The sequence below is a fragment of the Lucilia cuprina genome, chromosome 2 (genome assembly GCF_022045245.1).
Source record: "Lucilia cuprina isolate Lc7/37 chromosome 2, ASM2204524v1, whole genome shotgun sequence".
NCBI lineage: Eukaryota > Metazoa > Arthropoda > Insecta > Diptera > Calliphoridae > Lucilia > Lucilia cuprina.
The window spans coordinates 38807033-38833005 of NC_060950.1; the positions used below are offsets into that span (position 1 = coordinate 38807033).

Consider the following 25973-nt stretch of genomic DNA (forward strand, 5'->3'; position numbering starts at 1 on the left):
GAGAAATTAAAACTTGTCAAAATACTCAAATGTTTAACTTACTTTTTTGGCCACTTTTAAGGATTGTACGCGAAATTACGGTTGTGCACAAAAAATCTGTAATTTTTTAAAATAATTTTATTTCACTTTTCCTACAAAATTTTGTTTAATTTTCTTAAACTAGAAAAAGAATATTTTTTTTAATTATTGACATTTAATTTTTGTTGTTGTTCAATTTTAATTTACAAACAGAGTTTCAATTTTTGGTATTGAAAATTCGAACAAATTTAAAATTGTAACTTTTTTATAAAACTCTGTGTTTAAAATGCACCAATACATATACATTTTTGTTACTAACACATATTTAGAGTTAGATACTTTTTCACTACCACATGCTTAGCGTTAGGTACTGCTGTCAAAGAGTCGGACTACTTGTTATACTTTGATATGTACGTGCATAAGTGTCAAAATTTTAAATAAAATATAAATTGCATTACCCAGTAGTGTGCTATGCTACTCTAAAATCAATATACAATAATAAAACAACCCACTTAACGATTTTGAACATTCTAAATATAACAGTTTACCAGCTTTTGTATAAATTTTTCTCAAAATGTTTACATGAATGTCAAAGTTCTTCAAGTAAAATTTGTGGATGAGTATTTATGTAAACAAAAAATTTGCGCTTTTTTGTATTTTCAAACGAAAGATTATACAAAATGGATAAGTTGATTTTAAGTTTATATTTTGATCTGGATTATTATAAAAACGAAATTAAACTATGCAATAAATCAGATAGAAAATTAAATGAAATAGAAAACTAAATTAATAATAATAAATAATAAAATAAACTAAAATTTAAATACTTACTCATTTAATGAATTACCCATTTTCTTGATGCGTGTATGTCGTTCGTTTGCACATCAAATATTACATTTCCGAACAGGCCCATACATTTTTGCTAATAGCTTCAGAACTAAATATTCATTAGAATATATATCACTATTTGACATTGAACTATACACTATGAAAATTCCCCTTTAACCTTTTGGAAGTAAAAAATTTTATTTACACTATTTTAAAGAAAATACTTGAAATAAAATCAAAAATTATGTTGAATTTTAAGTTCTTTAAAAGTTATATAGTTAATTTTAATTTTCAATTTGCGGTATTTTTGGATTGTGTATAATATGTGTAGTAAATTTTAATAAAACCGAAAATGCCATCAAAGTCATCACGATGCATTGACATATGATCCGACTGAGAAATCAAATTAAATAAAAGCTTGAAAAAAACACATTTAATTATTTTTTAATATTTTTATATATTTGTTCTGGAAACAAAAAAAATGCAATAAAATTCACATGAAATGCATAACATTAAAATAATTGGAAAGTAAATATGTAATAATAATTATTCATAAAAAATAAGAAAAAATAGAAAAAAAGTTCAATGTAAAAATAATTCAATTCCATTTATAATGAAAATAATGCAATATTAGTATAAACAAAGTTTGTTTTAAAATCAATAAAGAAATTTTGTCAGCAATAAAACAAAGTTTTAACAACTTTTAAGGAATTCTTTAAATTTAATTGGTAAAAATAGCTTAATAATTTAAATAAAATTGCTTGTTCGTTCTAATGATTACAGAAAGTACAGTTGGTTTTCCAACACATTATTTGGAGCACGATGAATGCTCTCTGCTACAAGGAAAGCCAATTTATGAGCATATTGACAAACCGCTGGAACGCGTAATGCACCCGACCAATTATAATATAAATGAGTCATTTTATAAGTTAAAATTTGAATTTTGTCAGGATCCATTCCCATATTATCGTATATGACGTTATAACTGGTAGGCGAAACTGTGCCTTGTCGCACCGACTGTGATACTAAGAAGAAATCATAACGTTCTGGCAATGTGATTATATCGTCGACTACAGTACCGGGTGGCGGATTTTGACTGTTTACAAAATACCGCGAATTTATACGCTTTGACACGATAATGAATGCGAGACGACAGCCTTTCTCAAAACCAGCAGATTTATAAATTTCATCTAATTTATTTTTGAGAAATTTCACCTCTGTACTAAAAACCTGATGAAGTTGGCCATCACCTACACCGTCACGGTAGAATAAAATTCGTTCCGGCAGTGTTCCATGTGTAGCACGATACGCCTTGAGAGCACAAGTCATTTTGACACTGATTTCGTTGGAAAGCTCCTGGCCTTTCATGTGCTGGGTAACGGATGAAAAATATTTAGTTGATTGTTTTAAATCCATCGTTGCTACAAGAGCGCCGTACGATTTATTTTTCTCCTTTGCCGAATGACAAACATCGAAGCCCACAGTCATAAGTCCATTCAATGGAATATCAATCATCCACGGAGCACCCATTAGCTTGGCGTTCATTTGAATAACAATTTTCGTTGCAATCGACATAAGCCCAGCAGCTTTATCACCTCTTGGAGCGATCGTTCTTAGTGTACAAACTTGCGATGGCACCGGTCTATCTACGCAGCATTTCTTCTTGATACAAGAATACCTTTGAAAATTAGTTTTGAAAAAAGAGAAAATATTTATAAGTAAATGCATACATACATACAGCTGTGGACAGCTATAGACGTGATTTCTATAATATTATGAAAACATTACATTATCAGTTCGAAACACATGTATTTTATAAATTGTTGTTGGTGTAATAAAATGGAATGCATTTTGTTGTGGAACATTTGAATTTTGTGAAAATCGCCCAAAGAAACATGAAAGAAACTACGACAACTAATTGAACTAACAACTAATGAGTACTGTCACCCATACTCTTCAATGTTTATCTTGTCTCGCTTCCTGAACCACCCCATGTTGTCTCGATGGTGTCGTATGCAGATGATTGTACTGGTGTTAACATTGACGACATAAGTGTTAAAATATCCCAATACCTGGCCACCATCGTACACTATTTTAAGGAACGCAGGATACAGTTATCAACTTATAAATCAACAGTGTCACTATTCACTTCATGGACTAAGGAATTAAGTATGGAACTCGACATCTCAGTCGAAGGCAGACGGTTTAGAACCCGAAAATCATAGGGGTTGGCTTCGATAGCCTCCTTCATATTTCTTCGCACGCCACATACATCAAACATAAAGTGAAATCACGAAATAAAGTCCTAAAAGCATTCGCTGGCACCTCCTGGGGCATGGATAAGGAGACAATAACTGCGACATATAAAGCAATGGACCCCTTATCTCAGTGACACACAATGGCGAGTTGCTGGCTAGAAGATCCCTTTCGTCGTTATATTACTGACATCCAGAACGTCATCCCATCTGACGTCGACAGATTGTCGTAATAAACGCGCAGAAAGCATTGCACCAAACGGCGGTTACAGAAGCCATTAATGGCTACAGGTGCAATACAACCAAAATCCTCACGCGATTTCGGATAGTGAGAGGCAATTACCCAGGCAAACTCGTTCCACACTAGCACAGTTAAGGGCCGGTTGAAGTAGTATTCTCAACTGCTACCAAGCCCTCATAACACAGTACACCTTTTTAATTGTCCCCATAGGCCCACTAACTTGACTCCCATAGACCTGTGGCTAAGACCGACTGAGGGAATAACATCCAGTTAAAACAACAACTAATTGAAAACGACCATTTTTTATTTAAAATTTTTAATTAAAATCGAATTTTGATAAAAAGAAATTAATTGTATTTTCCCAGGAAAAATTTCAGAACTTGTTCTAAAATTATAAACTTATATAAACTTTATAAACTTATTTTTATTGAAATAGAAAACGCGTTCAAATGTATATTTTTGCATTCAACTGAACTACAATATATTAAAGAGATCCCTAATTCAATGGCACCCATAGAAGGGAAAATTAGCTGCTTAGCATATATTCTTACAAAAAATATTTAAAAGATTAGAGGTGCGGAAGAATTATATTAAATTTTACGTAAGAAATTTATATATAAAGTATGCTTTTTGTTGAGAAAAATGGTGCAAAAACAATACATTAACTACTTAGATGTGACGGTACTTTAAATCAGCGAAAAGCAATGAGCTCTCTAATGAGCGCCTTTGTACTCGTTGTACATATACATGTCAGATTTATATTTGGTGTGATAGTAAAAAATCTTTCATCAGATTTAAAATCTTTTTGTTTAGTTTTTGTTCAATTGAAAATGTCGCCCAAAAGTGTTTAGGCCCCCTATATGTAGATGAAGGAGTTGGAATTTTAACAAAATACGTACGCCAATATTATTGTATATCGAAAATCTTTTAAAAGAAGTGTGTAATATCACAATTTTAAAAATATTAATAATACATACTACATGTACATTAGACCGACGGACACGGCTTAATCGACTCCGCTATCTACAACACATAAATTCTAAAGAAACATTTCCTTACTATAAATATATTTGTAATTACTTAAATAATAGTTTTTATCCGTATATAATAACGCGAACTTGTTGTCAGCTATGGTCAAAAAAGTTTGCATTTTTCAACGGCCTTTTCAAATATCCAATTTCATCTTTTCTGAAACTTTATTCAAATCGGACATTCTTAACCCATAAAATTTGGAGTTCAATGGTCAAATTTTGCAAAATTTGTGAATTCTCAGTATACCATGCCGATATATTATTTATTTGTTGGGAATGTTTAATAAATATGACTTGAATTCTTAGTATGAAATCTTGTGATTAAAATAAAAGCTATAAAAGTTAAATTAACCATTTTAAAAACTTAAACATGGGACAAATTTAATCACGAAGTTCCATAAATCTTAAAAACACTATCCGTTTAAATAATGCTTTTTTTATATATAATTAGAGGAATAACAAAAATAATATAAAAAAATATATATGGGCATTTCCACCGAAAAGTCCACCGTGGCTCAAAAACTAAAAGTCATCAAAAATAAAATTTCAACTTCTATTATTATAGAAAAAGATTCAAATTTTATTATATTAAAGACCCCAAAGCTTTTCTTAACCACTATAGTGAGAAATCGGAATTAAAAGTTACAATAATATTTCAGGCATATTTTTCCACCTTTAGTAGCATTTGCTTTTGATAGTTTTTATTATTTTAAAGGCTAATATTTAAATGGACTTTTATCGGAAAACATTGAGTTGAGTTAATAGTTATCCTAAAACATACAAATATAAAAAGATAAAGGTCCTTAAAAGGCACATTTTCGGTTTTCTTTCATAGATTTATAAATGTCACGTTCGTCACGTTAAAACAGGATTTATCCCCATAACTTTTTAGTTGGTATTCAGAAGTATTCAAAACTTTTAATCTAAATCAAGTTTAGTATATAGAACTAAATTTTAAAGAAAAGAAAAATAATTCTAAGCGAGGTTATTTTTTATAGAATTTCAAAGTCTGTCACGTCACGTCACATTACATAAATTTTCTCAAGTGCAATTGTGAAATATTGTTTTTTAAAAAATGTGATATTTATGCAATTTATTCAATTAGGTGATAGTTATGATTTTTTAGTTGATAAGTGGAAGAAAAAGCACAGAAATTCAACAAATTATATTTTTAAGAAATGTATGGAAAAAAGTTATTTTCGGATATCGGCTTTATATGGGCGTTATGACCGATTATTGTATTATCATCAGAAGGGTCAGTAGTTGTACATTTGGAAGTTTTTTGTGTGTTTGTATTATCAGGATGGCGAAATTTTAGTTATATATCCATGTTTATGAGTATATCAGATGTTGGCTTTGTATGGAAGCTATGCCCAATCATGGACCAATTTTTAAAAAAATTAGGATGAACGATTTTTGTGTATGTCAAAATTATTTGTGTTGAATTTTATGGTGATATAAGCATTTTTAAAAGTTTTATGTTAAATAATGTTAATTCTTATATTATTCTTATATGGGAGCTATTTTCAACTAAAATGTTATTAAAAAGTCGAAATATTTCTCAGATTCCAAAAACATTCAAAAATATTCCAAATTACAATAAAAAAAGGTTTTAACCAAATAACCAGGTGAAACTCGCAGATTTTTACATTTTTGTCAAAAAAGAAATAAGCAACTTCTATTTGTCACGTCACGCCCTTTAACTACTTATAACTTAGGGCCATTAAGATCATTCAATTTCTTCTTCCGACCAGTTATAGAGCTATTGAAGCCCTATATAAAAATACAAGAATTTTTAAAAAATATATATGTATATATTTTTTCATCTCTTAAAAACGTACGACCGTCACGTTCGTCACAATGGAAATGCCCATATTTTTTTAAGTTTCAAAAACAAAATATTTCTTTTACAAATGTTTACATCAAGTAAAATCCATAGTCAAAAAGGGTTTAAGTATAATTTTTTATAGTTAATATATATTTTTTTATATCTGTTAATTTTTTCACAACCAAGAGAACAATTCTAGAGATGGGGGCATAAAAAATTCGAGACTTCGTTTTTTTTGGATCACTCTAAAATACACTTTATCAGGTCGGAAAATTATATTGTGGGAATTTCAAACGGAATGGAAAACTTATATATACCCTTCTCACGAAGGCGAAAGGTATTGATTTTTTTAATTATAATTTCAGTTTTCTTTTCAAAAAATATTTTTAATGTTATTTGAGAGGAATTTTTAAAATCATATATTAACTGTGTCCTCATAACTGTTCACAAAAACACAAAATTATAATATTTTTAGTATAAAACATTTTTCCAGCAAGATAAAAAATTTCATTCTTCATATTTTAAATATATTACGTCCTGAAATATTAACTAAGCCATAAATTATGCTATTAAATTTGGTTTTCGTAGAAAAGGAGTGGAAAATATAATCATGTTTTTGTGAACACTATTGTAACCCTACTGATATATGGACATTTTATATTTTCCGCATGGATATATCAGCTTTTATTGGAACTTAATTATATTAATATCATGATGTAATTCATCATAAATAATATAAATAGTAGGTCCGACCGAACGTTTGGGTACGGCTTCGGTGAAATTTTGACCGAACAGCGAACTTTTTATAAAATATTTATTTATCATATTTTTACATCATCAAAAAGTTTTAAAAATGCTGAAAATTTCTTTACCCAAGTTATCATATATCCTGGCTGTACAATAAATTTCCGATATACATACATAGGTACTGAACGCCTTTTTAACTGTTCGTTTTCGGCTGATTTGAAAAACTGTTAACCAGAAAGTGATTAAAGAGCTAAGAAAAGTGAAACCATAATTTGAATTATCTAGTTTCGACTATATATATATTTGATGTGATTTGGTACACTGAAATTTTCTTGGTCCTTATTCTCAAACGATCTAGACACGTCTGTCTAGATCGTCAGAGAGACTGTCAGCCTATTAAAAGAACGATTGTTGCAGTTTGATTGGTATTAAAATGGACAAAATCGGTTTATATTTGGACATGGCCTCCATATAAGATTCTCTTTAGAAAATGACTAACGTTCATAACAAGCTTTTTTACAAAAGATATAATGTCAGGCCCATTGGTAAAAACGAAAAATTCGTTAACAACTTTTCTATGATAATGAAAGGTAGGAAGTCTATTTTTAAATCTTTTTGAATGCACCCGTAAAGTTTTTGACAATTCCCATGCATTTTTATGCAGTGTGCAAAAGATAGAAATTATTTTTTTTTGTTAGATTTGCAATCAAACCAAAACTAAAGATTTTATGAAAAATTTTATTATAATTAGGTAAAAAACAATGTTTTTTGTTTAATGAAGTTAAAGTTAATTAATTTCGAAAATAAATTCTTCTCTTATAAAAAATATGAATTTGATGCCCATTTTAATCGATGTGAAATTCTAAGTATTTTATTTTAATTCTCATTAAAAACAATTCCATTTCTAACTTTATTAATAAAATAATCATAATATTCCCTTTAAATAAAGAATTTTTTATTAAATTGTATTTTATAAAATTTATTTATACATATTTCCGAAAATAATTTTATAAATGTTATTTTCATTCCTCATTCATTTTGTACCCATTGAATTGGGTATTGAACTTACATAAAATCTTAATGTTATTGCTTTTGGTTTAGAAAGAAGTTTCGTTATCTTTCCGTATAATTTTTACCTCATTTTATAGATTTTTTTTTTAGAAATTCGTTATATCGAGTACAAAATTTATTAATTCATTCGTAATATAAGGTACTCAATGGAAATAATTCGCCCGTTAGTCAAATCGCGAATTCGCTGAACTGAGTATTCGTTAAATCAGGAAACCAGTGTATACTTAAATTTTTTATGAGTCAAAATTTCATATAAATCGGCAAATTGAAATTTGCGAATTGTGTTAGGTATTGTAAGGTATCTTTATATTATATATTTTTTATTTTTTAGAAACTGTAATTTTATTAATTCGATAAAATTTATTTTGATTTCGATATATATTTAAAACGAAATTTTGATCACCTTGGATCATAATATGATCATGTATAACATTATTATGATAAATACAAAAATATCATGATGAAATATTTGACGGTATTTAATCATAATATAACATTTGAAAATTGTTACTGTAATATGTTTAGACTACAATCATAATTTTAACCACAACCATGTTTTTTCTCTGCGTGCTCTTACAGAGAATTATGTCATTGTCAATAAATCGTTTAAGATATATGCATTTCACAAAATGGTTTGTTATTAGAAATATATCACTCCCTGGAATTCGAAATTAGTTGATAATTGACCCAATTGCTAATTAAAGACCCTCTTCAAAAAATCTTCGTATGTTCATGTTTTGGTTTTAAATGTTGTAAATTTATTACTTTTTAATCAAAAATGCGTTTTTCATTTAAGAAAAAAGTTCGTGTTCACCGAACTTTAAAAATCGAACAGAGTTCGGTTTCGGCCGAACTTTCAAATTTACCGAAGTTTGGGTTCGGTACGGAACGAAATTTTGAGTTCGGTCGGACTCTAAAAAATAGTTCCACAAAAAAATACCAATAACGTCGTCAATTGCTAACGAAACATAAGTTTTACAATCAATTAAGAAAAAGTACACTTCCTATATAAAATACTTTCGAACAATATCTCCAAACTTTAAAAAGGGTGCAAAGCTAAAACAGATGAAATGTACACATATTTTTCTAGGTTGCTTAAACATCATATATGTATGTCATTATAAAGGCCTGCCTACTAAATCCGTTCAGAAATTTAAAATCGGTTGAGATTCAACAAATTTACTGATTTTTAAATGCTTAAATAATGAAAAATCGTATCTCAAGATTTTGGAGGTGTTTTCAAAAACAGATTCTTGTTCTACTTAGATCCACCTTTTAGAAAAATAGTATCACTTCCCAGGTATTTCGATTTTCGTTTATCATGTCTCTCAGTTCAGTTACTCACGAACGGCTATTTATATTCAAAAAATTTTGGGAATCATTATAGAAAAAAACAAACATTTTTTAAGCTGAGTAAAATCTTGAAATGAATATATCAAATTGTATCCCCTCAGGAATGGACAACACTAAATCCAAACTATTTTATGTTAACATCTTATGACATAACAACAAATATTTTAAGGGGGCTAACTCAAGCAAAATTTCTCCGGTCATATACATAGTATGTATATGTATTACATACATATACAGATTGTGTTAAAGTTATAAGTAGTTTACTTACTTCTCCTCATTATTATTAACAAGTACAAGCATTAGTATTTGTGGATCTTGAGCTGTCGTTTTATCAATTGCTTGAGAATAGGTACCATTACGATCATCAGGCATTTCCTCACTGTATAGACAGAATAAAAGCTTGTATATTGGTATTTTTCAATACAATTTTAAACAAATTATACTTACTATCTCGGTTCAGATATGTGCATTTTCATTGAACCTGCAGCTCGAATGCACATTCTGACAAAATCCTGAACTTCTCTCAAGTTACGACGTGGCACAACTACATACCATCGTCGTATGTCGACTTGAGAGTACATGGAAGAATCTCGGAATTCACGTGTCCAGTCGACGTTTCTGTTGCAAGTAACTTTTTTTTGATTGCCAAAAACTATTCTTTGACTTGGTAATATACGGCCAGGAACTTCCACCAAATTTGTATCAAGCTTCATATTCCACAGAGAGAATACATCCATGCTAGCTTTTGAGCTGTGCAGTCGTTTATTGAATGTACGCAAGCGTTCCATGCGACGATCAGGATTTAATCGGGTATAATCGCCCATTGCTCTCATTAATCTGTAAAAATATTAATTTTTAAACTCACTAAAACGGTAAGAAAATGTTATAAAAAATTCGAGAATACCAGAGTGTAGTGTTAACACTCAAAGATTAGTTGTCAAAATAACAACGACGCATTGCCAAAAAAACGCAATCGAAATGACAACAATGCGTTGTTGCAGAAACAATGATGCGTTGTGAATAGAACAAAAGAGGTTATGAAAATAATAACTGGGAGTTTTTTTTTAATATTATTATATATTACAAGGCAGTAATTCTAAATAAAAAATTATAAATATAAATATTATACTGGTAAAATATTTTATAAATGTGTAAAGGCGCTCCAATAGTAATAAACAATGTATTATTAGAATTTAAAGACAGATCCCAGCAGTGATAAAGTAAGGACTAATTATTAGAAAAAACCCCAATTAATTAAAAATTAGTGCGTTAGTTAGAAACGAGAAAGCTCATAAGTTTCAGCCGGAAAGCATTATTAGAATGGGAGAATACTCTTAGTTCTAAAGGAAAATAATTACAATAATTATTTTAAGAGGTAAATAAATATTGGTAGAGAAAAGTTTTCGCAAAGTATATGTAATTTTACAAGAAACATTATTAATATGATTTGCAAAATATCTACCTGTAAGATAGGAAAAAATATGCTTACATGCAGTAGAGGAGAACCTAAATATATCTTACAATTTACATATCATATTAGAGAAATAAAGGCCTTTGCCAAATCAAGAGACACCAGTGTGTCCAGTACCAACAAATGTAGTTTTAATCTTACAGATAGCTTCAAACAATTTCTTTACTTTTCTACCGGGTTTTCCCTGGTCCGTAGATGTAAATTTCATACTTACATATATTTTCAACGTGCTATACCCAGTGCGCTTTGCTACCCTAAAAGCAATATAAATGTAAAAAACACGTACACATGGGAGATGTCGAACAAGTTATTGCAAGTTCGCCATTTTTTCCGAACGCTAATTATGATTTTAATGTAAGTTATGAAAAATGTGAATAATATTGTATTGTATTTAATTCTTATTAAATGTCCTCCCATTTTTCTCTTAATGTTCATATGAATGTCAAAGTTCTTCATGTAAAATTTGAAGATTCTAGCTTCTATAGTCTCACAGATATACAATTTTTTGTATTTAATTCATAAAGGGGTTCTAAGCCACCCCCTTGTGAAAGTCTGTATCCCCAAAATGTTCAGATGAATATGAAAGTCCTTAGAGCAAAATTTTAGTTTCCCAGATAAACGATTTTTTGTATTTAATTCATATGGGAGGTGCCGCTCCCCCTATTGGTAGTCGGACAATTTATTATCCAAAATGTTTACATGTATGTTTTTTGTGAAAAATTTTAAGATTTTAACTTTAATAGTTTGAAACTTAAGAGTCTCCGACAAAATTTGAGGACTCTAACTGTTATATAGTGCCACGCCCACTATAGCCATTCCGCCCATTTTGTCAAAAAATATTCTTATGGATGTCAAAGTTGTCAGTGCAAAATTTTAAGACTCTTAATAGTTATTTAGTAAGTAGGTGTGACACCTCGCCCACTTGAAATTTCGAAGTAAAAAGTAGCCTATTTTCCTTCCAGGCATACACACTGAAAATTTCAATAAAACTCGTTTTTGCTGTTTAGACCGCTATAGACTTCAAACAAACATACATACATACAAACAAACACACATTCATTTTATATATATATATATATATATATATATATATATATATAATATATATTATATATATATATATATATATATATATATATATATATATAATATATATATATATATATATAGATATAGATTAAAAATATTTTTTTAAAAAAATAGTCATTTGTGACAATTTTTTAAAACCTGATTTTTAAATACTTTAAAACATACACCGGCGTATAGAGAGGCAGATGAAAAAAATCACCACTACACACACACTATTTGCATATTTTCAATGAAATTGCACTAAAAAAAATATTGGAAATATTTATAAACAAAATATAATCAATGGACATAATTAAAAAATTAAATTAAAAATTTCTTTACATAGAAAGAACATTTCAAATTAAAATGTACAGAAAAAAGTATCAAATAAGAATGATCTTTTTTACTTTCATTGTTATGAATTCTTTAAAATTATTTAGGGTGTTTCACTTTCGTGAGAGGGGTATATATAAGTTTGTCATTCCGTTTGTAATTTCTATAACATAATTTTCCGACCCTATAAAGTATATATATTCTGGATGCCTATAGATAGCGGAGTCGATTAAGCCATGTCCGTCTGTCTGTATGTTTGTTGAAATCAATTTTTAGAGAACCCCAGATATCGGCGACATCCGAATCTTCAATAATTCTGTTAGACATGGTTTCGGGAAGATTGCTATTCGCAATCGGTTAATAAATAACGGAGATATGAGCAAAAATCCGAGACCTCTGAAAATTTCATGAAAAACTGAGATTTTTTATTCTCAAAACAAAAATAAAATACATAATCATACGGTAAATTTTGTTATTGTATTCTATTTATAAAAACAAGGCAGAGCAAGAGCGAGAGAAGCATTAGTGTGTTGTTATTGGCTAGAAACATAAAATTAAATATGTGGAGCCTGGCTTAAGTTAGAAGCCATAAAAGGGAACTTTTCGGTACTTTTTCGATTTTCAAAAGGTGCTTTATGAATTTTCTATAATATTGAACCTAGAAATATGAAATTAAGTATGTATTGTCTGAATTAGGTGAAAATTCATAAAAGGTAACATTTTGGAACGTTTTCGTTTTTCAATAGGTACTTTTTGAATATTTTATAATATTGAGCCTAGGAACATGAAATTAAGTATGTAGATTCGAAATTAGGTGAGAACACATAAAATATAAGTTTTTGGTACTTTTTCGTTTTTTAAAAGGTTCTTTTTGAGTTTTCTATAACAATGAACCCTGAAACATGAAATTATGTATGTAGAGTCGGAATTAGGTGAAAAGCGAAAAAAAGTATGTTGAGACCGGATTAGACAAAAACAAATCGGTACTTTTTCGTTCTGCAAGAGGTACTTTTTGAATTTCCTATAATATTGAACCTAGACGCATAATATTAAATATGTAGAGTTAGAATTAGGTGAGAACCGGAAAACGTGAACTTATTGGTTTTTTTTAAGGTACTTTTTGAATTTTCTATAATAGTGAATCTAGTAGAAATATTAAATTAAGTTCGGTAACATCGAACTTTTTTGTTAAATGAAAAACGCATTTATGATTAAAAAGTAATAAATTTATAACATTTAAAACCAAAACATGAACATACGAAGATTTTTTGAAGTGGGTCTTTAATTAGCAATTGGGTCAATTATTAACTAATTTCGAATCCCTGAGAGTGATAAATTTATAATAACAAACTATTTTTGTGACACACATATATCTTAATACCTTTATTTTTTAAACGATTCATTGACAATGATATAATTCTCTCCAAGAGCACGCAGAGAAAAATCATGATTAAAATTATGATTGTAGTCTAAACATATTATCGTTATTGTAACAATTTTAAAATATCATATTATAATTAAATACCGTCAAAATATTTCATCATGATATTGTTGTATTTATCATAATATTGTTATACATGATATTATGATCCAAGGTGATCCAAAATTTTGTTTTAAATATGGATCGAACTCAAAGTGAATTTTATTATACGTACAATACTTAACACAATTCCCAAATTTCAATTTGCCGATTTATATAAAATTTTGGTTCATAAAAAAATTTAAGTATAATTTCATAAAAATACTAGTATTTTTAAGTCTTTTTCTAAAGTGAACCTTATATAGAGGCCATGTCGAAATGTAAACCGATTTTGATTATTTTGAATACCAATCAATCTGCAACAATAGTTTAGGTTCTAAAGTTGTTTTTTAATTACTCAATTAGTTTATTTTGTTTGCTAGTTAAAGCGGCCAATGGAGGTGTTTTAAACTTGAGCAAGAAATACAAAAGTGTAAACAGCTAATGCACAAAAATTAATACAATTTTTTTAAATAAACATTTAAATGTTTAATTTATTGATTATTTAATTAATTATGGGGACTTCACAACATATTTTTTTGTTTTATATTTAAGTTTTCATTAATTTTCATATTACATTTATAATTGTCTTCTTTTTTATAAAACATGCATTGTTTTGACAACAAACAGTGGCGTTTTCTGTTGTTTTGTATTGGAACACTGCGAATTTTAATCTTGTACTCAAAAAATCATAAGAAAAACATTAAAATCAGATTAAATTTATTTTTAGATTAATTAACCTGATTAATTATTGTCATTTGCTTGCCAACTGAAAAATCCGCTCTTAGAGGGTCAGATTAATGTGAAAACCAGTCAATACGAATTTTATTTAAAAAAAATACCAACTGTAAAACGGAATGGAAACAAAAAGCCCTCTTTTATGGGTTCTCGTTTAATTCGGGCCTTACATGCATAACTTAATATTTCTAGATTCAAAATTATAAAAAATCCAAACATTACCTTTTGAAGAACGACAAATATTTTGTGTGAAAAATGAGATAAAATTGTTTTAAAAAATTACAGATTTTTTGTGCTCAACCGTAATTTCGAGTACAATCCTTAAAAGTGGCCAAAAAAGTAAGTTAAACATTTAAGTGTTTTGACAAGTTAAAATTTTTTCACAAGAGAGTCGAATTCACACGACATTCGTAGATGTAAGAGAAAAATTTCCAGTATATGAGAGTCGGACTACTTATTATACTTTGGTTCTTACATAATCCGGGCTCTTTATACCTAATTATATGTTCCTATGTTCATTGTCACAGAAAATTCAAAAAGTGCGAAAAAATAACGAAAAACGATCCAAAAAGTCCCATTTTATTTGTTCCATATTTCAAGGCCCTAAAGCTAAATTTCATGTTTTTAGGTTCAATCTCATAGAAAATTCAAAAAATACCTTTTGAAGAACGAAAAATACAAAAACGTTAATTTTATGTTTCTAGGTTCAATATTGTAGAAAATTCAAAAAGTATTTTATTATAGTTTCTAATCAAGTCCCTGCATGGTAAATTTCATGTTTCTAGGTTCAATATTATAGAAAATTCGAAAAGTACATTTTGTAGAACGAAGAAGTAGCAAAAAGTCCCCTTTTATGTGTTCGCCTAATCCGAGCTCTATATACAATTGCGTTGAAAATAAAATAAGTAACAATTTCAAAAATTTTAAATTTAAATTTTTAGTGAATGATTTATATTTTTACTGACTTTCTTCTCGCTTAATCCGATCTCCACATATTTACTTAATTTTATATCTCTAGGTTCAATATTATAGAAAATGCCAAAAGTTCCTTTTGTAGACCGAAAAGTACCAAACAGTTCCCTTTTATGAGTTTTAATTTAAACCAAGCTCCACATACATAATTTCAGGTTTCTAGCCAATAACAACACACACTAGTGCTGCTCTCGCTCTAATACTCTTGCTTTGCTTTGTTGTTTTTATAAACAAGCGTACAATAACAAAAATTACGGTATGGTTATGTATTTTGTTTGTTTGCAATTTCAGCCTGAGCATGAATAAAAAATCTAAATTTTTAATGAAATTTTCAGAGGTTGCCTCGGATTTTTGCACATATCTCATATTTATCGAACGATTGGTCTAATATAAATAGCGTTCTATTCGATCGTATTTTTAAATTATTGAAAAATTCGGATCTCGCAGATATCTGGGATCTACTGAAAACTGATTTCAACATACAGACAGACAGATGGACATGGGATATATTTTAGAAACGAATGGAATAACAAACTTATATACAGTAGTTTTCCGATTTAACGAACCCAAAAGTTCGTTATATGCAGTACTAAGTAAAACGTGGGTTTTTGGTAGGAAAATAATTAAAAATATTTTTTAAATGTATTTTATATAAATTAATCCTTTTTTTATAAAAATAGCACAAAACACAAAATTCCGAATCTTATATACCTACATTCAAACCATATTTGTGTCGAATTTAATCGCTGTATTTTTAATTCTGTCATTAGCTTTAAAGTTATTTCTCGAAGTTCATCTCTATACTCGTATTTTTAAGCGAGTAATGAGCGTTGATGTAATTTTCTTAAGGGGGCCTGATATGGAGGGTAAGGTCAATTATGGACCGATTCCCATAAAATTTCTTAGAGACATCGGTTAGTACTCGGCGTACTCGTATTGTTAAGCGAGTATTGAGCGTTAAAGTCATTATCTGAAGGACGGACGGACGGACGGACATAGCTACATCGAACTAAAATTTAATAAGAACCCAGAATGAGTTACAGTTTTGGGTATAAAAGCACCGCTTGCTACAACTTAGGTTATTTGTTATTTTTGATAAATGTCATTTTATCTTAATTTAAATAATAATATTTATATTAGTTCGTTAAACGGAGTACAAAAAACAAGTTTTGTTCGTTATTTAAGGTAGTCAATAGGAAAAATTAGCTTGTTCGTTAAATGCGATGTTCGTAGAATTGAATGGTCGTTAAATCGGAAAACTACTGTATACCCTTCTTACGAAGGTGAAGGGTATAAAAAACTCATATGTCTGGGGTATTCTAAAAACTGATTTCAACAAACATACAGAAGGACATGACTAAATCGACTCTGCTACCTATCCAGAATATATGTACTCTAAGTGGTCGGAAAATTATATTGTAGAAATTAGAATCTGAATGATAAACTTATATTAACTTATGTTTTAACACACACTTGGAAAAGCTAAAACAAAAAAATATAAAAAATTCATTAAAACCATTCCAGGACTGATAACATATAAAAGGTTAGGTGGTTAATATATTACTCAATAAAACACAAGTATACTAGCAAAACTTACTTGAAATTATTCCGCATAGCATCAGTTATTCCTGTTGCTCGACACAATTCAGGTATCAGCATAATAAATTCATTTTGACCACCACGAATATTTTTCTCCGTGGGACGAGAAATTAACATTGGTTGATTTTGATCTCGAATATGTAGATTGTAACGCTAAAGATAAACAAATTATTATTTATTAGACATTTAACGTAAATTGATTATTATAAATATAAAATAGCATGTTTCATATTGAAAAACATTAATACCCCTGTATGAAAAGCAACTAGTGTCAAACTAGTATTATACTAGTACCAAAATCACCAGTACTACTTCCCAATTGTAAACTTTCCTACACTGAAAATAATCCATGCTCAACTTTACGAAAAAAAATTTCGTAACTTCTATTTTCGTAATATTTACAAAAATTTCGTGTATAATACGAAATATTATTTAATAAAACCCTTTTCTATTTTTACGAAAGTACGAAAACCTTTCGTAATATTTTTTTCTTAAATTTTAGCGAAATTAAACAATGATATTAATTATATTATGATTAAATAAAACTACAATATTTTTATAAAATTTAAGAAAAAGTATAATATTATTCACGAATTATTTTCATAAAAAAATAATGAAAATTCGCGTGGAGAACAATTTTGAACTAAAACTAGAAAATTTATTTTAAAATGAACAAAAATGTTTGAATAAATTAATATTTCGTAAATTTTGCCATATTTATTCAAAATTCCCTTTTTTCAATTTATGTAAATTAATTTTTTCAAAAATATTTTGCATTATACTAAAATATTTCGTACAATTTCGTATATACTACGAAAGAATTTCTTGGTGCGAAACAACGAACGATTCGTACAATGTACGACATTTTTCGTATATATTAGGCATGGATTTTTTCAGTGTATACAATCTTTATGCTTAAATTAAAATTTAGGGCGAGTTTTTCTGATAAAGATAATCTTTATTCTTTGGTTAAACCTGGTTTAATATGTTTCGTGTTTTTCAGTTATCAGTAAAGTTACTTATTATCTTAGTTTAACTGAGTGTAATTCGTCAATTAAACTCAAGTGAGAAAACACAATAAAAACAATAAAACAATGATTTCCGAAGACCCAATTGGGTCGTTAGAACCAGTTTATTACTAGTACTAATGTTCACAAAAAGTCTCCACATTTGGTGGTTTTGGTCCTTTGTAATGCTCCTATGTGGTTTCAGTTAGAAATTACTACACAACCAGTTTTATTTACAAAAATACAAAAAAAATTTAAATAAATTATTAAAGAAATTTATTTTTCCAATACATGTTAAAAATTATTCTGCAAGTAGGTCCCCTCCCCCCCCTTCAACTACTTCTACTACTAATATTTTTCCATACAAACTCTCACCCCATCTGTACTAGTGTCTGCTGTTTTAGTATTTGTACTAGTGGAATTAAGACAATTATCGCTTTATTTCCTGCAGGGATGTATAATTAAAAACTTGAAGATAGATATTTGTTCAATTCACAATCAGTGTCTTATCGCTATACCCACTCCAAACATTTTGACTCCAGAAAACAATATATTTTATATTTTTAGAAACTGTAATTTTACTAATTCGATAAAATTCATTTTGATTTCGATACATATTTAAAACGAAATTTTGATCACCTTGGATCATAATATGATCATGTATAAAAATATTATGCTAATACAAAAATATCATCATGAAATATTTTGACGGTATTTAATCATAATATGATATTTTCAAATTGTTACAATAAAAAAAGTTTGTTATTAGAATTTTATCACTTTTTGGAATTACAGTAGGACCTCGATTTTCCGTGATGGTCGGGACCGGAAGCATTCTGTATAAACGATTTTCCCGGTTAATTGAGTGCCAACTTTTTCTACTTTTTTAATGGATATTTTTATTAATTAATAAATGAATATGTACATATTTATATAAAAGTGAAATAATTCAAGCATTTTATATTCATAAATGATTCAAAAATATAGAAAAAAAATTTTGTCAGAAAACACTAAACAATAGATAAGGATTTAATGTTATATAATTTCTAAAAATAATGGTTTAATGTTGTTTGTCTCTTATTTTACAATTTAATATTTTCGTTTTACGGGAATTCCCCTTTTTGATTTGTTCTAATTGTTCATGATTGTTAAAAAATAACAGAATTTTGCTTATAATTACGGATATGTAATCACGGTTAAACGAAGCTAAAAAATGTAAGTCAATCCAAATTAAAATTAAGTCGATGCAAAAAAAAAAAAAATTTTTCCATCACGGATAATTGATGTTGCCGGATAATCGAATCACGGATAATCAAGGTCCTACTGTAGTTGATAATTGACCCAATTGCTAATTAAAGACCCTCTTCAAAAAATCTTCCTGATGTTCATATTTTGGTTTTAAATGTTATAAATTTATTACTTTTTAATAGATTCCGACCGAACTCAAAATTTCGTTCGGTACCGAACCCGAACTTCAGTAAATTTAAAAGTTCGGCCGAACCCGAACATTGTTCGGTTTTCAAAGTTCGGTGAACACGAATTTTTTTCTTAAATGGAAAACGCATTTATCATTAAAAAGTAATAAATTAATAACATTTAAAAACAAAATATGAACATCCGGAAGATTTTTTGAAAAGGGCCTTTAATTAGCAATTGGGTCAATTATCAACTAATTCCGAATCCTTGAAAGTGATAAATTTATAATAACAAACTATTTTTGTGAAATGAATAATACCTTTATTTTTTAATAGATTCATTGACAATGATATAATTCTCTCCAAGACACAGTGGGGCAAAATGGAAATTTTTTGGAAATAAATCTGGCATTTCTAAACGGCTGATCCGATCGGGATAAAATTTGGCGTGAGCGTAGCCAAGGAGTATTCGAGTTTAAGTTTTGAAGATGAACCCCGCAGATGCCCCAGGGACGGAGCTGTGGCGGCTCAAAGTAGGGTACCTACGACATGTAAAATGTTTAAACTCGTGCCAAGATTTTTATATTTTCTGAAAGCGCTTGACGAAATCTTGAAAAAACATGCTTGGACATACTACTTATCTCTTACAATATCCGAGTTATAGGCATTTAAAAATTTAGTGATACCAAATTTATCAAACCTTGGTCCGCCTTTTTTTGAATACCGGGCGTAATTTTGGACCAAATGGACTCAATTTTTCCTTGTTAGTTAGACAACAAAATTTCCAATAATATACAGAAAATTTCATATCAATATCATTTACAGATCCAAAAATATACGTTTTTTAATTTAAAAATTCAAAAAATTTTAGATTTTTGCCGTTTTTTTGCCCAAAATGTGTCTTAACTCTTTTATTAATAAAATAAAACTTTCTTTAACAACATATAACAATTTTATAGTTTTCTAAAAGGTATCTTTACACAGGCGTAAAAAACTTGTCCTATTTTTTGAAAATGTTGCCAATGCGTCCTTCCGAATATGACCTATTTTTTATCAAACTGAAAGCAGTTTTGGAAACCTCAATATGTTTTCTATTTACTCCAAAAGTATTTTCGCAGCCCTGAAAGAAATGTGGACCCTATGGGCAAAAATGTAAAAAATCCCATTTTTGGGATTTTCATTCCTATTTTTGGGAATTGCGGGATGCCCTTTGACCTTTTCATTTTTTTTTTTTTGCATTTTCTTATTTGAAATGACAAATTTAACAAGCATTGAAGATTTCATTGAGTTTTGTTCATAAATAAAGATTTTGCCATATATTACATATTTGTTAAATTTCTAAAACTATGATTTATATCAAAATTTTAATAGGGTCGCAGATAGCTACAACAATTTAGTCCATATTTAACCCTTAATATCTTTTTTTAGTTAGATATGGAAATTCTCGACCCTTTACAAAAAATTTCAAGCCAATATCTCAATTACATTCAAAAATATGTTCATTTAAACCTGTGTCCTTTAATTGCATATTTTCCATATTTTAGTATTAAATATGACAACATGTTTTAATCTAATATTTACCTATTTTCTATTTGTTTGCTTATCCTTATAATTGAAAGATCCTATTATGCTTAAATTTTCAGAAATTTATAACTATTTTTTAACCTAAATTTTTCGACAGATCATTTCGTTCTGTTTCGTTTATGATCATATAGGTAAAAATATACATTCACTAATAAGAAATATCAATGACTGAATTACAGGTTATAGTAATTTAGTCCAAAATGTTAATAGGTAGACAGTTCGTAATTTTTTACTTTGGAATACCTGTATCGGAAATGACAAGAATTGGTATATAAGCATCATTAACAGCATCAAGAATTGTGTCAGACTTTTCAGAAGACCATCTAAGGAAAATTCATAACTGTGATGTTGTCTTAATGTGTAAGTGGGGATGTGACGGTTTATCAGAACCTTCAGAATACAAACAAGTCGGACATTAGCAGACTACAAAAGTGTATTTATGTCATCATTAGTGCCATTACGGATTCGTTCATATTCCCTTAATCCATCATCGTCAAGCATCGGAAATTCATTTGAAGATATATGTATCAATACAACTCCGGGTTCAAAAAATTTTTGTAGACCCATTGGATTTGAATATATAAAGGAGTCAAAGAAAACAACAAAAGATTTAGTGGAATATATAAAAGATGAAATAAATGCCCTGGAGCCCATTTGCATAAAAATAAAGGAATTCTCTATTAACGTATCATATCAGCTAAGCTTAACAATGATTGATGGAAAGGTCAGCAATGCCATAACAGAAACTTCTTCCTTCTGGAGATGTTCAATATGTAATGAGAAAAAGTCGCAATTCTCAAATATAAACAAAAGCAGAAGTATTAATGAAGAAGTCCTGTCTTTCGGAATTTCACCACTTCATGCCAGAATACGATTTTTGGATTACTTTTTACACATAGCATATGACCTCAAATATAGAAGTGTGCCAGAAAATCTTACTAAATCAACAAAAAATAATGAAGAATTGAAAGAACTGAGAGCTGCGGAAAAAGCAGAATCCAAGAAGAATTTAAAGTTCAGATGGGATTAAACATCGACAAACCACTTCCAAGTTGCGGTAGTACAAATGACGGTAATACGAGAAGGTTTTTTCGTGATTTTGAAATTACTTCAAAAATAACTGGAATCGACAAGGAGTTGCTTCGAAGAGTTAACGCTATTTTAATGGCACTGAATAGTAAACATAAAATTAATGGAAATCGATTTGGGGAATATACATCTGAAATTTCTAAATTACTTGTATCTCTGTATCCATGGAGGGAACTAACACCAACAGTACACAAAGTATTGTGTCATGGTCAAATAATAATTGAATCGAATATTCTTCCACTTGGAGAGTTAACAGAAGAAGCCCAGGAAGCGAGGAATCGAGATTTTAAGCATGTTCAACTTTTCAGCTCAAGAAAATGCTCCAGGCAATCACAGAATGAAGATATTTTTAATAGTTTACTTGTATCTTCTGATCTTGTTCTTTCAACTATGCGAAAAAGATGGATTTGTTATGAAACTCTATCATCTCAAAACGAGGAAGATTTAAAGGACTTATATTACCTTCTGGATATGTATACCGATATGACAGATTAATTTATAGAAAATAAGTAGTGTTAGGAATTAACTATATAAGTAGGTTGTAAGAATTAATTGTATTATGTTTAAGATAAACAGTTCAAATAAAAAAAGCTATTATACTAACAGATGATATTGTATTAAATTGTGTTTTATATTTCGGTGGGCGGGAAAGGTGGTTTGTGGGGTGATTTAGGTGTTGTTGTGCGTGGCTCATAATAAAATTATATTTTTTTATTGTATATACAATGTTATAGTCTTTAATAAAATAATTAACTAAATATTTTTTAAAAATTGTCCAAATATTTTATTCAACACAAGATGTATGTTCTGTCTGTCATACTTAATACTAAAATATGAAAAAGATGAAATTGAAGGACACAGGTTTAAATGAACATATTTTTGAATGTAATTGAGATATTGGCTTGAAATTTTTTGTAAAGGGTCGAGAAGTTCCATATCTAACTAAAAAAAGATATTAAGGGATAAATATGGACTAAATTGTTGTAGCTATCTGCGACCCTATTAAAATTTTGATATAAATCATAGTTTTAGAAATTTAACAAATATGTAATATATGACAAAATCTTTATTTATGAACAAAACTCAATGAAATCTTCAACGATTGTTAAATTTGTCATTTCAAATAAAAAAATTGAAAAGGGGAAAGGGCATCCCGCAATTCCCAAAAATAGGAATGAAAATCCCAAAAATGGGATTTTTACATTTTTGCCCATAAGGTCCACATTTCTTTCAGGGCTGGGAAAATACTTTTGGAGTAAATAGAAAACATATTGAGGTTTCCAAAATCAGAAAACTGAAAGCAGTTTCTGATCCCAGCTTTAGGATTTTAGAACATGTCGCCCAAAGTTGAAGTTTTGATAAAAAATAGGTCATATTCGGAAGGACGCAGTGGCAACATTTTCAAAAAATAGGACAAGTTTTTTACGCCAAAGCGTTCTGCGTAAAGATACCTTTTAGAAAACTATAAAATTGTTATATGTTCTTAAAGAAAATTTTATTTTATTAATAAAGGAGTCAAGACACATTTTGGACAAAAAAACGGCCAAGGTATGGTAAATTTTGTATCACTGAATTTTTAAATGCCTATAACTCGGATATCATAAGAGATAAGTAGTATGTCCAAGCATGTTTTTCAATATCTTTCAGAAAATATAAAAATCTTTGTATTTGGGTGAAAAACAAAAAAATGGCACGAGTTTAAAATTTTTACAGGTCGTAGGTACCCTACTTTGAGCCGCCACAGCTCCGTCCCTGGGGCATCTGCGGGGTTCATCTTCAAAACTCCTTGGCTACGCTCACGCCAAATTTTATCCCGATCGGATCAGCCGTTTAGAAATGCCAGATTTATTTCCAAAAAATTTCCATTCTGCCCCACCGTGCCCTTGTAAATGCATCTTCAAACTTCAGAGCCGTTGCGGCACCAGTTACCGTAGTCCTATTGACCTAATTTTTTGCACGACTTATTTTTATAACCCGTAAAACAATTTTAGGGGCGGGAACGGGCAAAATTCGAAACTTAGTTTTTTTGGAGCACTCTAGTGTGCAGTTTTCACTGACGGGTGTATTGTAATTGATGTTTCGTATTTGAAATTTTATTTAGAATAAATAAATTTTTCTCAATTTTCAGTACAAATTATTCAATGCTTATAATAATAATTTTACAAAACAATATTAAAACACAAGTTAAATTATAAACAAAGTATTTTGTTCTACACTCCTCCTCTTTGTTTACAAATTACATAAGTCCTAAAAGTGTTCTTAACATTAACAATCGTGTTTTAGCAAGTGGTTTTGTTAATATATCTGCTATCATTTTTTCGGTAGGACAGTACTTAAGACTTATAAAATTATTAGAACAATAATCTTTTACAAAATGATATTTAATATCAATATGTTTTGACCTAGCATTAAATTTTTCATTTAAAACCATCTTAATGCAACTCTGATTATCTTCCATAATTGTAATAGGCGTATTTAATTTGTAATGCATTTCTTGAAGTAGTCCATGTATCCATTTTGCTTCTTTACAGGCTTCTGATAATGCTATGAATTCTGCTTCAGCTGTAGAGAGTGAAACACAGCTTTGTTTTCGGCATGACCAGTTGATAACTCCACCATTTAAATAAAACACATATCCACTATGAGACTTTCTATCAGTTTTGTTTTCGGCCCAGTCTGCATCGACATACCCAAACAATTCGTTATTTTCCGACACACTACTTAGTTTTAACGATAATTTTGCAGAACCTTTAAGATATTTCATAACTCTTTTTACTTCGTTCCAGTCTTCTTTAGTAGGTGCTTGAGTTTTCTGAGCTAATATTGCAACACTTGCGGTAATATCTGGTCTTGTATTTACAGATAAATATAATAGTGATCCAATAGCCTTTTGATATTGCTTGTTATCTAACAGTTTTTCAGATTCTTCAATTTTGTTATAGGAAGGTATCAAAGGAATTTCTGAAATTTTTGAGTCTTGAAGTCCAAATTCATTTATAATTTTCTTAATATAAAGTTCTTGATTAAATAAATAATGACCATCTTTATCTTTAGTTACTTCCATTCCGAGATAATGTTTAACTGGTCCTAAATTAGACATAGTAAATTTGGTACTTAACATATTAAAAATGTCATCAATAAATTTTACATCTTTACTTGCAACAATCATGTCATCGACATATACCAAAATATAATCTATACTTTCTTTAGATTTTCTTACATATAAACATGGGTCCATTAAACTTTGCTTAAATTTAAATTCAATTAATGCTTTATGAATACATTGATTCCAGGAACGAGCAGCTTGTTTTAATCCATATAAACTCTTTTTAAGTAAACATACTTTATTCGGATTTTCTTTTGATATAAAACCTGGAGGCTGCTTCATATATATCGTCTCTTGCAAATCTCCGTTCAAGAATGCCGTCTTTACATCAAAATGATAAAGATTCATTTTCTCTTTTCCAGCTATCGAGAACAAAATTCTTGTTGTCGTTTGCTTAACCACTGGAGCAAAGACTGCATCATAATCGACTCCAAATTTCTGATTATATCCTTGAGCCACAAGTCTAGCTTTAAAACGTTCAACTTCTCCTTTTTCGTTTAACTTTTTCTTAAATACCCATTTGCAACCAATTGCTTTACGATCAGGAGGAAGATCAACAAGAACCCAGGTATTGTTCTCCTTTATTGATTTCAGCTCCTCCTGCATGGCGCAAATCCACTGTGACTTCTCCTCCTTAATTGAAATAGCTTCATTGAAATTACCTGGATCTGGTGTCAAAGTGGCTGAATTTATCTGGTAT

The 25973-nt window shown here is 29.1% G+C and overlaps 1 protein-coding gene across 2 annotated transcripts in view; it reads right to left on the minus strand.

The window, feature by feature from the left end:
- Positions 1 to 1481: 1481 nt before the first annotated feature.
- LOC111678555 (protein aubergine) overlaps positions 1482 to 25973 on the minus strand; it is an 87597-nt gene continuing 63105 nt past the window's right edge. For both annotated transcript variants that reach the window (XM_023439947.2, XM_023439946.2), the window contains 4 exons: positions 17071 to 17225; positions 9820 to 10209; positions 9641 to 9751; positions 1482 to 2524 (listed from right to left, as the gene is read on the minus strand). In XM_023439947.2, coding sequence (XP_023295715.2) covers positions 1624 to 2524; positions 9641 to 9751; positions 9820 to 10209; positions 17071 to 17225 — 1557 coding nt within the window. In that variant the 3' untranslated portion in view covers positions 1482 to 1623. The remainder of the gene's footprint in view (positions 2525 to 9640; positions 9752 to 9819; positions 10210 to 17070; positions 17226 to 25973) is intronic.